At 31.1% G+C, this 15926-nt stretch overlaps 1 protein-coding gene across 1 annotated transcript; it reads right to left on the reverse strand.

Annotated features, from left to right (window-relative positions):
- Positions 1-413: 413 nt before the first annotated feature.
- On the reverse strand, positions 414-1721 carry LOC129883143 (protein LIGHT-DEPENDENT SHORT HYPOCOTYLS 4-like). Its single transcript, XM_055957737.1, has one exon. The coding sequence runs from the start codon at positions 1423-1425 to the stop codon at positions 814-816; it is 612 nt and encodes a 203-aa protein (XP_055813712.1). The 5' UTR covers positions 1426-1721; the 3' UTR covers positions 414-813.
- Positions 1722-15926: the final 14205 nt, after the last annotated feature.

The raw sequence follows: 15926 nt of genomic DNA on the forward strand, positions 1-15926 counted from the left end.
TTTTTTTTAAAATCATATATAGGTAAGCCAATTATGCATATCATCAGTTTCCAAAAAAATACCCAATTAAGTATGAAAAAAAGATGATTGATGATGAAACTGTGTCTATATTTTGCAGTGTCTAAAACAGACCAGTCCTAGACAAAGCTGACGTGATATCTTGCTAAAGTCTACTAATTACACAAAATTTGCAAAAGAACAAAAAGGCATGAAACATGATATAACAAGCAAATCTATGAAATATACCAAGTCATAAATAAGGTTTATTCTCAGCTAAGACAGAAAAAAATATCCATAGCAAATGTTGAAAGATCTATAGCAAACAAGTAAGGTTTGCTCAAATGATTTGAGTCTGATAAGTGAAAGTACTATTGATCCTCAAAATAATTAAAAAAATAATCTATAACAGATAAATATGACTCGTTCAAATGATTGAGCACCTGAATCACACTGGAAAAGGAAAACACTATTGATCCAATTTGACAAATAAAAAAAGAAAGATCTATAGCACAAAAAATATTTCACCTAGATCTTAATAATTAGTTATGTATTTATTTTAATTAATAACAGCCACTTTCACTGCCACTTCCATTAATACCACTACCACTTCTAAAGTTGTCATCATTTGCATAATAATTAGTTTTAAAAAAAAGTACTGAACAAGATCAATGTTTTAATACCCATAAATAGTAATACTAGGGAAAAAAGGGTTCCAATTTTCTTTTAAACAACTACTAGAAAATAGACATACCATACAATACTGAAAAATATGCTAGTAAATAAGATTTGTTCATTTAAAAACAAATCTTATTATTAGCTTGAATTTCCTGTTGGTGGTGGCAACGACGATGACGATTGTTGTTGAGGATTCGGTTTTTTGCGTTTCTTTTTTTCATAACTTATACCCCTAGCTTTAGCTTGAGAATCACGAACTTCGCGAAGGTAAAGCCTAACGGCCCTTGCACCGAAAGGGTTAGTTTCGGGTTTTCCACCGTTTTCTTCATAAGCAGCTCGGAGCCGTCCGATGAGTGCATCGAGACTGCCCCAAGCTTGGCGTAAAGGACAAGGGCAAGGAGCTGGCGGATTAGGATGTCCGAAAAATGGACATAGTTGAGTGTGAACCTTAGTCTTTCCGAACTGGTCAAGGTATCGAAGGAATTCAAGAACGTGTGCCCCACTACAACGAGTAAGAGAGAGTGGTGGCCTATGGTTTCTTAGGTACTGACCGAACGTATTCCAATCTCGACGTTTTTGATTCTCGTATCGACTTAGGGTTGTTGGAGAATTCGATGACGATGAAGCAAGGTAATTATTATTATTATTATTACTACTTGCTATCGTCATCGTATTGTTATTGTGATTGTGATGATGATGATGGTGAATGATGACCGAGTTTGGAGAATCCACTTCTTGGTTATGTTCCATTAGTTTTGATCTTGGTGGGGGTGTTTTTTTCTTTCTTTTTTTTGGCGGGGAGGGGGGGGGGGGTGATTAGATGATCTTTTGTTTCTTGGAAGAGAAAGAAAGAAGGGGGTGAAGAACAAGATGGATAAGAAACTTTTTAGGGTAATAGAGGAGCTAGGAAGTAGGCTATAAGAACCAATAGATTTATAGTGAATTAGGGTTTTTTTATGCTTGCTTATGATGACCATGTGAGGTCTGCTAGCTACATGATGGAATAAAATAGAGTGAATTTAGAGAGATGGATGATAAGCTAAGATTGGGGAAAGGGGAAAGGGGAAAGGAGTGGGGGTGGAGGGGTGAACTTTGATTTCTCCTGTCTTTTCCACTTAATTTACGTGACACTTTTTTTTTAATTTACTTTTAAAAAATAAAATTAAAAAAGATTATAAAAATTTCATAATGTTAAAAGTTAATTATATAATATTTCTATTTTTTTTAAAATTATATAAAAAAATTAATTTGATGAAATTCGAATACATCTCATAATATACTGATACATCATGTAAAGTGATGTATTCGATCGATATATCGCGTAAAATGTTGTATCCGACCGAGACATCATGTAAAATGATGTATCCGACGTTTTGATACGTAACTTATGTATACGCCGATAGATCGCGTAAAGTGATCTATCTGAAAATAGGAGAGAATAAAGATTTTTGTAATTTTTTCGGATGATAGAGAATTTTAGAGAATATAATAAAATAATTTATGTATTTAGGTAATTTTCCATTAAATTACTCAATGTGTTTTATTTATTTCATTTCAATTTATTTATCTTGTTTTGACATAGCACGAAGTTTAAAAAAGTAAACAAAAAAAACTTTTAAATTTTATGGTCTTAAATTAAAGATATGTATAATATACTAAAAGACTTTTTAATCTTTTTGTCTTAAACATAATACGTGAAAAATTAAAATTAAAAAGTTTTCAAAAAAAGCAAAGAAATCCTTTTTTAATCAAACTTGAAAAGAAAATAGGGCAAACAAATTGAAACAGAGAGAACGATTTACTTGTTTTTTGTTTTGATTTGATATGGAGTTTAAATTTTGTAGACTTAAGTTAAAGTAATGCTGAATATACCAAAATATTCTTTACTCTTTTGGTCTTAAATATGTAATGTAAAAGGTAAAACTAAAGAGATGTCAAAAAAAAAAAAAATCAAACAAGCTAAAAAAAAAAAATAAAAAAATTAAAACCGATAGATTGTATCTTACCTTTAAATTTCTTATTTTATCTTTTATAACCACATAAAGTTCTGGGACTTGTTTTATATCATAAATTTTTGAGGAGTTCTTAATTAATTTCTTGAATTTTGCATGTACAATCAGTTAATGTCATATAAATTGAGATGATAAGAATAACTTTCTTTAATTTTATTTCAAGAAGGTTCTATATCTGAATTCTCCGTTGAAAATTAAATAATTTAATCTTTATACTTCATGTCATGTCGCATAAAGTAGGACGAAAGGATTAAGCATTTCTTTGGTTTTTAGTCAATAATTTGATCAATCCTAGTCCTAGATAAAAAAAAAAAGAAAAAAGAAAACCTTTGATGTTTGGGTGATGGCTTTTATGAGCTTTGATTTCTGAAAATGTATGCATAGATTGGCTGATATATTTTTTTTCCTAGAAAAGGGCTTCACTAGTGAAAGATTGTTGAGAGGGGGTAGGAGGGTAGTAATGGTAATTTGGTAAGTGTAAAGGGACCTAGTTAGGGCTTTTATGGAAATGAAAAGAGATTGACAGTAAGATTGGAAATGATAGATGTAGACAGGAAAAAGCTTATACTATTTGGAGTTAAAAAAAAGAAAATATTTGAAGGAGGGAATAATATGATTTTGTTTCCTTTAACTAGTGAACCTTTTTGTGGCAGTGATTGACAATACCTTGATTAAAATGACCAAAATGGCCTAACTTTTCTTGTTTTTATTCTTGCAGTATAATTGGACTATACTCTGCATGAAAAAAGTTTTTTACATTTTCAATTTATTTGATCTCTCTTCATGACTTTCCATTTGGCAAAAGGTTAGGTATCTACCATCAAATCTGCAGGTCACATTTCTTTGAAAAAAGTTTAATTATGAGGGACATGAAATTCTTGCTCATTCAATTAATTTGAATTTGGATTGCATAATAATTAACGATTTTGAGTTTATGATTCTAATTTTTTTTTAAAGGCAACTTACAAGATTATGAATAAGTTATTTAACACAAATATAGGGTTTTAGGGTGAGGAGTGAAGCTAGCGTTTCAATTGGGAATACGGTCGAATTTAGTAATTTTAGTCTAAAGTAATCTAAACTCTGTATTTTTAGTGAAAGCCTACAGAATATGTATAATTTAAAGAATCAAAATTTTAAATTAATAAATTTTAAATTCTTACTCCGTCTCTATAGTGTTTGGGTCATAATTATTGAATTTTGTAGGAAATTAGTAAGAAGAATTGTAGCTCTAACCTTAGCGCAAAGTTTAAAAGAGGAGAATCATTCTCAATATATTAAAAGCATTTTTACTCTCAAAATTTGAATTTAAAATTTCTGATGAAAGGTGAGCGGAGATGTGAAAGAGAAAATGATCAACTATATATAGAGCTTGTCAATTGTTTTTTTAGATTATTTAATTAAAAGAATAGTGTTAAACAGTAAAATTAACGTAAAGATATTCAGAGGTAGTTTAAGATCCAATGGGCTGAATGGTTGTATTAGTAGAGATGTGTATCTTTGAGTCACGGTTTCTTAAATCTTCATTTTATAAAATATACGGCAATAGGGCTATTAAATTGACTTATTTTTATTGCCTTTTTTTTAATAGTCCATTTTTTCTTTATATGTCTTTTAAGAAATTATAAATGAAAGGGTAAAATGAAAAAATTTAATTAATTTTATTTTGATTTTATAAATTGACAAATAATTTAGGATAACTATTTATAGTAAGGTGGACAATTCATAAGAAAGTGTGTTATAAACTCTAATAATATATGTCATTGCCCTATTGGTTGTTATTTCGACTACAACTTGGAAGTTTTTTCCCAGAGACAAAACATTAGTTAGACAGTAAGTTGAATGTTATAAATGTTAAGCCAACTTTGAATAGCTTGATGATATTATACATAGTGTTTAATTGGTAATCCTCTATACTTATATTTTTAATTATATATATATAAATATAGGTTATGCTAGGAAAATTGTTGATGTATTTCTTAGTCAAAGTTCTATGTTCGAACAAGCCAAATTACTGGTGAGGTTCGATATTGCTATAGAGAAATCAATTAAGTCGTAGATGTTTTAGCAAAATAGAATATTAAAAATGAAGATTTGAATATTTTTGCACATGCTCATCTTCCGTCGAGGGCTATTAGACCTTATCGACTTGATCTTATACAAATGAGTCCCTTTGGCATAAACATAGGAAGAATTATTTTGCATAGAAATGTTCCAATTGAGATGCTAAAAATTATTTGATGCATTTTATACAATTAAAGAACTCTTGGACTAACTTTGTATTTAGCTTTTTTGGGATAGAAAAGTGGGAATCTGTAACAATAAATTTAATGTCCAATTATATTTTAGAAATGAATATGAAACTTGAAAATGGGAAGCTGTGTACATTCATCATTTAGATATTAAAAAAAAGTATTTATAGTAATAAAATCATAACCAATTCATAAAGCTTGACTTTAGAATGCCAAATTTAGACAATTGCCTATTTATGCAACTCTAACAACCTTGACCAAAAAGGAGATGATGATTAAGGCTTAAAAAAATAATCACACACCTAGCAGTAACTTTTTGCAATTGTGTCAGAGTATATTTAATATACAATATATACACAATAAGTATACACAAATTATAAATGATTATACATAAATTATACGCGGCATAGTGGCTAGAAACTAGGGTAGGATTATGTTGTGGATTTTATTGAGCTATTTGTGTAGGGTAAAAAATTCTTTTTGGGGGTAAAAGATCACAACATGAATAAATAAGATTTTACGGCTTGACATGCCACAAATTCTCATGAAAAAGAAGAGAAACTTTCAAAACGCGAACATAAGTGGTGCATGATTATCGTCGGCTTGTGTCATAAGGTGTTGAGTTAAGTCCCACAACAAGCGCAGCCTTCGTGTTTAGTTGCTATTGTTGAGTTTGGAACTCTGAATTCGTTGTTGATGATACATTGTAATCTATGTATTTTAACATGCTATATAAAATATTATTTACTTAACTTTTTAGGCTAGTTAATTGGATTTTTAAAACAGAAAAGGGTTAGAAATATTTTTAAACTATGTGAACTTGAAAAAAAAATTGTCATTCATTATTATTTAGTCCAAAAATATCCTTATCGTTAATACTTTGATCCAAAAATATTCTTATCGTGAAAATTTCTTTATTGTTACTTACTAGGGTCCAGAATATCATTTTCCTAATAAACATCAATACAGCAAATGCATTTTAAAATTAAATTATTAACGGATGATATTTTTATTTAATTTCGCAAAGTTTAAATGTATATTTTATCCTTTTTTTGTTCTTAAAACAACATTACAACATATACATAAACTCTAATAGATGCAAAATTGTAATAATCCAATTGATTGCTTATCCGATCTTTCGCTTTAACTTATTGGTAAAATATCCTATTTCTCATTTTGTGATCCCCTTCCTCTTTCCCTGTCCCTGTATATAATAAAAAAAATTAGAAAAAATGTCTAACAGATTAAAGATTAATGTTAATTAATATCCACTGTATAAGATGCTATATTGTTTTTTATATTTTTTTCTTTATTAAAATATAATTATCTTTTCTATGTTGGATCTATTTCGACATTAAAAAGAAAAGGGGGGGAACAGGAAAATATTGTGTAACCGACAATGTCCCAAGTACCCACAGTCTACAAGCATGAATTCATATCAATCTGTCTTGCAACTTCTCTGTATATATAGTGAACAATCTTAATTACTATCTCTTTTCTTCTTTGGTTTTTCAACCAATCTCCGCTATTTGATTTGGGACTCGATTAATTTAAATTCAAGTTGAAATATCGTTGTTTAGAAATTAAACCACTCCCTACGCATCAAAGGCGTCTAAGACATCTAGTTAAAAATGTCAAGGGTTTCGGATCCAAAGTTTTGACTATATTTTATATTTATATTATTAAATCCACTTAATATATTTATTCAAAACTCAATAAATTTCATTTTCTAGAATTTAGAACCTATAAAGTTAAAATTATTTATTACTTTATCACAATTATTGATGATCGTGTTCTTTGAGTCATAATCCGACATTATTATGGTCCTAAAAAGCAGTCTACTCTAGTAATCTAATATCTTGTGCTTACCCTTACAAGTTACAACTTTGCAATTTTTACAGGAAAAAAAATAAACGCTTAGCCCCATTTAATTTCACTAGTGACCACAGTGACATACGTAATATATAGGACTTTTAAATTTCACATTTTGAAACATGACGTTACTGTGATAGTGATGTACCAGAAATAAGTTTCCTGAACAATATTCAATTATTTATTTCACAACATGTGTTAACGTTATGTTTCTTGAAAATAATTAAATTAAGGCGCAACAGTTGACTAGATATCTTAAGATAACATATATTATTAAACTTATCTTTCGCGACACTTGCAACAATCGACAAATGCTATGAAACTTAAGTTACAACCACTTAGAACAGTATTCAATTATTCTTGCATAGACGATGTTAACTTGCGTCTTCGGAGAATCATTTAAACCGAAATAGTTAATTAGACATCTAGAGATAACGTCCTATTAAATTTATTTTTCTGATTCATGTAACTATCGATAAATACTATGAAACTTAAGTTACAGGTACTTCGGCCCAATTAGTTAGGTTTCGCATCAAAAAACTTACTTTAGAACTATTCTGAGGACTTGAACCCGGGATATAAATGATTTTATTATTGGAGTCATACTCAAAGAAATTTAAGGTGGAGTCATCATACTCAAACAAATTTAAGACGTTTCTCTAGTGATCACAGTGACATACTATATATAGGAATATTTTAAAATTCTCAATTTTCAAATTTTGAAATATGCATGATGTTACTGTAAAGTAATGTACTAGAAATGAATTTTTCTAGAACAATATTCAATTAATCTTTGCACAAACGATGTTAATGTTCATCTTTCTTAGGAATACGTTAAGACACAACAGTAGGCTAGACATCTAAAGATAACGTACTGTTACACTTATTATCTCACCCGACACTAGCAACAATTGATAAATGTTTACGAAACTTAAGTTACAACCACTTAGGCCTAAACAATTTTGAACTTCTAGTACACAAGTCTTATTCAATTATCCCTTTTTATATGGTGACATTTTTGGTGTTATTCATATTCATCTCAACCTGAAAATAGTAACCATAATATTGATCAGTCATGTCGGCTTAAAGATTCTTTTTTTTTTCTTTTTCTAAATCATATAAAAATAAATTGTGGAATGATTTTTTTTTTTCCATTGAAATCTCACATCTTTTTTGAAGAATCTTGTCGTGTTGCTTTCTAGATCTTGAGTGGATGAAGCAGATAGTCTTCACTGAATGAAAGAGACTTAATTCCAACTATTTTTAATTTTTACTAAAACTTTATATTATATTGTATGTCATTTTCCTACAGTATTAGCACTAATTCAAGATTTTTTTAATTATACGACCTCCTCATTCAATGGATTTAAAAAACTATTTGTCGTGTAGTAGGAAAAGAAAAAGGAGTGAAAGATTGGATTCTTCAGTAATACCATCCGTCCGTAGCTACCTGAGAAAACGACTCCAGTAATTTCATCGGCGCTTTAGAGAATTTTAGAAGCATTTTATTGGGGATGCAATAAGAATTATGCGATTTTGCTAATTTTTCGTGTGTGTTAGCTTATGAATTTTTTAGTTGTCGGTGGTCCAGGTCGAATTTTCTTGGATTCTTCCATAATAGCGTCCGTAAAGACCTAGAAAACGACTCCAGTAGCTCCGACGACGCTTTAGAGAGATTTAAAAATATTTTATTGACGACACAACAGGAATTAGGCGATTTTGCTAGTTTTTCAGATGTGTTACCGCATGGATTTTTTAAGTGTCGGGGGTACGTTTCAAATTTTTTGAATTCTTCCCTAGTAGCATCCGTAACGATCTGGAGAACAACTCCAGTAGCCCCGGCGGCACTTTAGAGAGGGTTTAGGAGCATTCAATTAGCGATACAACAGGAACTACGTGATTTTGGTATATTAAGTGGAAGAATCTAAGAAACCTCATCCCGATCCTCGACACCTAAAAAATCTGTGGGGTAACACATACGAAAAACTGATAAAATTGTCTAATATCTGTTGTGTCGCCAATAAAATGCTCTTAAACCCCTCTAAAGCGCTGACGGGGTTACTGCAATCGTTTCCCAAGTCATTATAGACGCTACTATGGAACAATCCAAGAATATTCGATCCGAACCCCCGGCACCTAAAAAATTGTGAGCTAACACACACGAAAAACTAGTAAAATTGTCTAATTCCTGTTGCGTCGCCAATAAAATGGTCTTAATCCCCTCTAAAGCGTCGTCGGGGCTACTGGAGTCGTTCTACAAGCCGTTACGGACGCCAGTACGGAAGAATATAAGAAAAATCGATCCGGACCCCCGGCACCTAAAAATCTGTGGGCTAACACACAAAAATACTGGCAAAATTGCCTAATTCTTGTTGCATCGCACATAAAATGCTCCTAAACCCCTTTAACGCGTCGTCGGGGCTACTGGAGTTGTTTCCTAGGTCACTACGAATGCTACTATTGAAGAATCCAAGAAAATTCGACCTGAACCCCCGGCACCTAAAAAATTTGTGGGCTAACACACATGAAAAAACTATTAAAATCACCAAATTCTTGTTGCGTCGCTAATAAAATCCTCCTAAACTCCTCTAAAGCGTCGTCGAGGCTACTTGAGTTGTTCCCTAGGTCGTTACGGACGCTACTAGGGAAAAATCCAAAAAAATTGAACTGTACCCCGACACCTAAAAAAATTTGTTAGGTAACACACATGAAAAACTAGCAAAATCGCCTATTTTTTGTTGTGTCGCCAATAAAATGTTATTAAATGCCTCTAAAGCGTCGTCGGAGCTACTAGAGTCGTTCTCAAGGTCGGTACGGACGCTACTATGAAAGAATCTAAGAAAATTCAACTCGGTCCACCGACACCTAAAAAATATGTTGGCTAACACAAAAAAAATTGACAAAATCGCCTAATTCATATTGCATCCCCAATAAAATACTTCTAAAACCCTCTAAAGTGTTGCCGAGGCAACTGAAGTCGTTCCTAGGTTGTTACGGACGCTACTGTGGAAAATTCAATAAAATTCGAGAAATGCCCCCCGGCACAAAAAAAACCTATGGGCTAAAAAACACGAAAAACTTGTAAAATCGCATAATTTTTGTTGCGTTACCAATAAAATTCTTCTAAACCCCTCTAAAGTGTCGCTGGCGCTACTAGAGTCAATCCACATCTCGTTATGGACGTTACTATGTAAGAATCCAAGAAAATTCAACACGGTCTCCGATATCTAAAAAATCTGTGGGCTAACACATACGAAAAATAGGCAAAATTGTCTAATTTCTGTTCCGTCACCAATAAAATACTCTTAAACCCCTCTATAGTGCTGCCGGGGCTATTGGAGTTGTTTCTCATGTCGTTACAGACGATACTATGGAAGAATCCGAGAAAATTCGACCCGAACCCCTGGCATCTAAATATTCCTTGGGCTATAACACACACAAAAAACTACTAAAATCACTTAATTCCTGTTGCGTCGCCAATAAAATGCTCTTACTCCCCTCTAAAGTGCCGTCAGGGCTACTCGAGTCGTTTCCCAGGTCGTTACGAACGCTATTATGGAAGAATCCAAGAAAAATTCAACTTGGTCCCCGACACCTAAAAAATCTGTAGGCTAACACATACGAAAAACTAGCAAAATTGTCTTATTTCTGTTGCGTCGCCAATAAAATATTTTTAAATCCCTCTAAAGCACCGCTGGGGCTACTGGAGTCGTTCGTCAGGTCGTTATAGACGCTACTATTTAAGAATTTAAGAAAATTCGACTCGAATCACCGACAACTAAAAATTTGTGAGCTAACACACGAAAAATTGGCAAAATCGCCTAATTACTATTGCATCCCCAATAAAATGCTCTTAAAACCCTCTAAAGTGATGCCGAGACAACTGGAGTCGTTCCCAGGTTGTTACGGATGCTACTGTGGAAAATCAAATAAAATTCGACCAGGACCGTCGGCACAAAAAAAATCATAGGCTAACACACACGAAAATCTTGTAAAATCGCTTAATTTTCATTGTGATTCTAATAAAATTCTCCTAAACCCTCTAAAGCGCCGCTGGCGCTACGGGATTCTCCAGGTTGTTACGGACACTACTATAGAAGAATCCAAGAAAATTCAACTCGGTCCCAACACGTAAAAAGTTTGTGGGCTAATATATACGAAAAAATGACAAAATTACCTAATTTCTATTGCGTCGCCAATAAAATGCTTCTAAACCCCTCTAAAGTGTTGTCGGGGCTACTGCAGTCGTTTCTCAGGTCTTTACAGACGCTACTATAAAAAAATCCACGAAACTTTGACCCGAACCTCGGGCACCTAAAACATTTGTGAGCTAACACTCACAAAAAACTAGCAAAAATTGTCTAATCCTGTTGCGTCACCAATAAAATGCTCTTAATCCCCTTTAAAGCGCCACGGGGCTACTGTAGTCGTTCCCCAAGTCTTTACGAATGCTACTATGGAAGAATCTAAGAAAATTCAACTCGGTCCCCGGCACCTAAAAAATTTTGGGCTAACACATGCGAAAAACAGGCAAAATTATCTAATTTCTGTTGCGTCGCCAATAAAATGCTCTTGGAATCGTTTTCCAGGTCGTTACAGATGCTATTATGAAAAAAATCCAAGAAAATTCTACACGAACCCTGGCACTTAAAAAAATCGTGAGTTAACACTTAACACAAATGAAAAACTACTAATATCACTTAATTTCTGTTGCGTCGATAATAAAATGCTCCTAAACCCTTCTAAATCGCCGCCGGAGATACTGAAGTCGTTCCCCAGGTCGTTACAGACGCTAATAGGGAAGAATCCAAAAAATTTGAACCGTACCTCCGACACCTAAAAAATCAGTGGGGTAACAAATGAAAAACTAGCAAAATCACTTAATTTCTGTTGTGTCGACAATAAAATATTTTTAAATCCTTCTAAATCGACGTCAGAGTTACTGGAGTCGTTCTCCAGGTTGATACGAACGCTAATATGGAAGAATCCAAGAAAATTCAACCCAAACCACCGGCAACTAAAAAATCTGTAGCTAACACACATGAAAAATTGACAAAATAGCCTAAATTCTATTGGATCACTAATAAAAAGCTTCTAAAACCCTTTGAAGCGCTCCCGGGGCTACTGGAGTCGTTCCCAGGTCGCTACAAATGGTATTACGGAAGATGCTATCTTTTCTTTAATTTATTTTTTTACTAAAGAATTTTATCTTAGTTTTTTCGAGAATATTCAAGAAGGTGCGTTCTCAATTCAATCACAAGTAAGGGTCACGTCAACAAGGATTCAACATAATGTGAAACTTTCAATCAAACCACCGTTATCTAAAGAGACAGCTTTTGTCATCTAATTTTGTCCTGACTTTGTAAAATTAATACTTTTAATTTTTATTTTATTTTTTTAGTGAAAAGTGCATTTTTACAATTCTTGTTTGAGTCATTTTTAGTTAATTTGGACGTCTTTAATGTTATTCTTTTACCTTAATTTTGTTTGTTTCCTTTTTAAATTGTTTGCAGGTCCCATGGCCAATGAAAAAATTTCTCCGTCGATTTTTGAGGCCTCCCCATTTTATAAAATAAAAATTTAGTTTAAGTTTATATATGTTATATTGTTTGAACGGACTACTTTATGTTTTCATTTAGTTAGAACTTTTGCTAATAAACTGATTTTAGATTTTCTTCTTTTTCTAATAAATTGTCGAGTTATAGAACATTAGTTTTGTTTTGTTTTATGTAAAGTGATATATGTAGTGGTAAAATTATTAATTAATTTATATTTCACATATATGATATTTTATTTGATACGCGTTTATTATATCATTGTTTGTTATTAATGTTTTTATACTTACTGCTATTACTTTCAATATTGTTAGATTATTTATTAAAGGGTTTTAAATTATTATTATTTTTGTTGTCCTACCATTAATGGCATATGTATATTTTATTGCTATGATTAATTTTGGGTTGACCCACTTTGGTTATTGCTTTGTATTTAGGGAATTATTTACCATTTAGAATTTTTATTTAAATCAATCGTGAATATATATTATATTTTTGTAAGTTAAAATTGACCAATGAAAAAATTTCTCCGTCGATTTTCGAGACATCTCCATTTTAAAAGATGAAAATTAAAGTTTAAGTTTACATTACATATTATATATTACAAGTTCAAATTGACCGATGAAGAAATTACCGTCGATTTCCAAGGACTCCCTGTTCATAAGATGGATTTTATTTTTGTATTACTATTATTATTAACACATTTACTAAGTGTCTTTACAGGTGTTGGAACACAAATCGACTGATATACAGTTCATGTATATCTGATATACAAGAAAACTGGTGGATGTATACACTGAAATACGATGTATATACAGCTGTGATATATAAAACAGAATTGGGTCAAAAAGCTCAAAATATAGTCCAGTCTTACAGAAGTTAAATGTCGGACAATATTTTTTTATGTTATTTATTATTTATTTATATTGATTCGGGTTATAATAATTTATTATTTATGTTATTTATGCTTGTTTAGTTATTAATTTTAATTTATTTTAACTTAATTAGATTTCTCTAAAGATAAACCAATTCATGTTAATTATTCTTTAAATAATTTTCTACATTTACTTAGTCATTTGATAAACTTTTTACTTTTTTATACACATGTATATTATTTTCAAAAAAATAATTCTAAAGTTTTCGTTTCTTTTTAAATTAATATTTTCAAAAGTTAGTCAAAAAAAATTTTAAATCGTCGGATAACCGCCCGTTAGCGGCCATTTTGAATGCTTAACACCTTCTCAAAGTGGAAATAAGAAACTCGTACCTTGTTCTCTGAATTTTTAAGACTTAAATCTGTTAGGGTCTTTTAAATTAAGTTTTCTTAATTTCTTTAAAAAATTAAGTGGCGACTCTTCTTTTCTAAAGTTAATTTTTTCTCTAAAAAGTTGAAATTAATTTGAAATCGTCTTTTTTCGACATAACAATTACCACTCATATTAATTATTCATTATAAAATACGGTGATCGGATATCCATCAATTGAACTCTCCTTAAACTAGGTAAGAATGCATGGTTGGTATGAAGAAAAATATATTTGAAAAATATTATGTTTGGTATGAAGAAAATTATATTTGAAAAATATTTTTAATTTTCTCATATTTAATTGACTTATATGTTTTGAAAAAAAAAAATCAAACGCATTTATTTTCCGCAATTTTTAAAAAAATAACTTTCATGCATAAAACAAGGAGGGGTGGAGGACGGGGGAGGGGGATCCAAAACTTTCCTTAAAAATAAGAAAGATATTATTTTTAAAAACTTTCCTAAAATCTCACCATACGATCAGATTCAAACCTGGGATCCAACTCTCGCTCCGACTTCTAACCATGATTCGAGATCTAAGATCTAAATTTTGACCCCACACGCACCTTAACTCAGGATCACTCATTTTTTTAGAATTTTTTTTTTAAGGAAAACATGAAACTATCTTCATACCAAACAGATTTAAAAGGAAAAAAGAATAAGAATAACAAATTGTGATATGGAAGTACTTGTTTTTTTATACAACAACAACAACAACAACAACAACAACAACAACAATAATAATAATAATAATAATAAGAAGAAGAAGAAGAAGAAGAAGAAGAAAAAGAAGAAGAGGAATATTCATACTATTTATTGGGTTTACCCCATTTTTATCGATATCAAATATGGATTGGGTTGGATATTTTATCCATTTTCATCTGATTTATTTCTGATCAAACCATATCCGACTCGATCTGTCCGTTTGTCACCCCTACCTGCAGCTTAATGAATATATAATCCTATATAAGGAGTAATGGAGGTCGATGATCAGGATAGAAGTTTAGTAGATACTATAGATAGTCGGACATCATCTATTTCCTTCTTTCTATTATTATGCTCCTATTTTCCAAGGCTACATTTTTAATATAATCAGTTATTTCCTAATTTGCTTAGGATATTGTGTTATTTTATTTATTGTTACTATTGTTTTTTTCTCTAATGTATTTCCTTTTCATAATTGTTTTGATATGTTTTTACTTCAGTCGACGGTTTATCGAAAACAATCTATGTACCTTCATAAGGTAGGGATAAGGTTACGTACATCCACCCCTCTTCGGACCATATTTGTGAAATTACATTGAATATATTAATATTATTATTGTTGTAGTAATTAATCCTGGAACTTAATTAGTCAGCACTCTCACTAGTCAATATTAAGTGAATTGTAAGGACTTTTTTCATAGTTCAAAATAAGTGAAATTTTTTAAAATTCAAGAGAATTGTGAAACTTTTTTCCATATTTATCCTTCTTTTTAATGAGTTTATTAACTACTTTACATTTTTTTAGAATTTTTTTTTAGAAATAATCAAAAAGGTGATAGTAAAAAAAAACCTTTAAGTTTTGTCCTTAATTATTTTTCTTTTAAGTTGGTGTATCATACCCTAACAATATTGAGTATTTAATATGGATCAGAGAGAGTAGTAAGTTTTCTTGTTTCTAGTTTTAAACTTTTGTTAATTGTGGATTTTGGTAATTAATCACCATTGGAGAAAGTGCAAAACCTACTTTAAAAGGGGGGTGGGGGGATTTTCATAGTTTTTTTTTATGGTACATTCAAAGAGTTTATTAGTACAAGTTGTTGGCTCGAGAAGGAAAAAGCATAATTTTGCAGTCTTGTTTTTTGGTCTAAATCACTCTTTAATTTCTGGTTTTAACTTGTACTAATAATGTACTTAAAGATTTCAAAATATTTAGTATGTCCTTGATATAATACATGTTACACAGGTAAAATGCAATTCAAGAAGAAAATGTTGTTACTATACACATTACTAAATCAAGCCAAAAATTAACTCTGAAAACTCATCTCAAATCAGAGATCGATAAAGTCCTGATTGATTTATTTTTGGAAAAATAAAAATAAGAAGTCGACTTCCGAGTGTTGATTTTTTTAAATCTCAGAGATCAATTTTTTAAAAGTACACAAATATAAAATGCATCATCTAAGGATTGAACCTTCATCTTTACCATGATAGGATATATTTCTACCTCTAAATTAGTAATGCTAGTCGGTTTAAGACTCTATATTATTATTT

The sequence above is a fragment of the Solanum dulcamara genome, chromosome 3, assembly GCF_947179165.1.
Source record: "Solanum dulcamara chromosome 3, daSolDulc1.2, whole genome shotgun sequence".
Classification (NCBI taxonomy): Eukaryota; Viridiplantae; Streptophyta; class Magnoliopsida; order Solanales; family Solanaceae; genus Solanum; species Solanum dulcamara.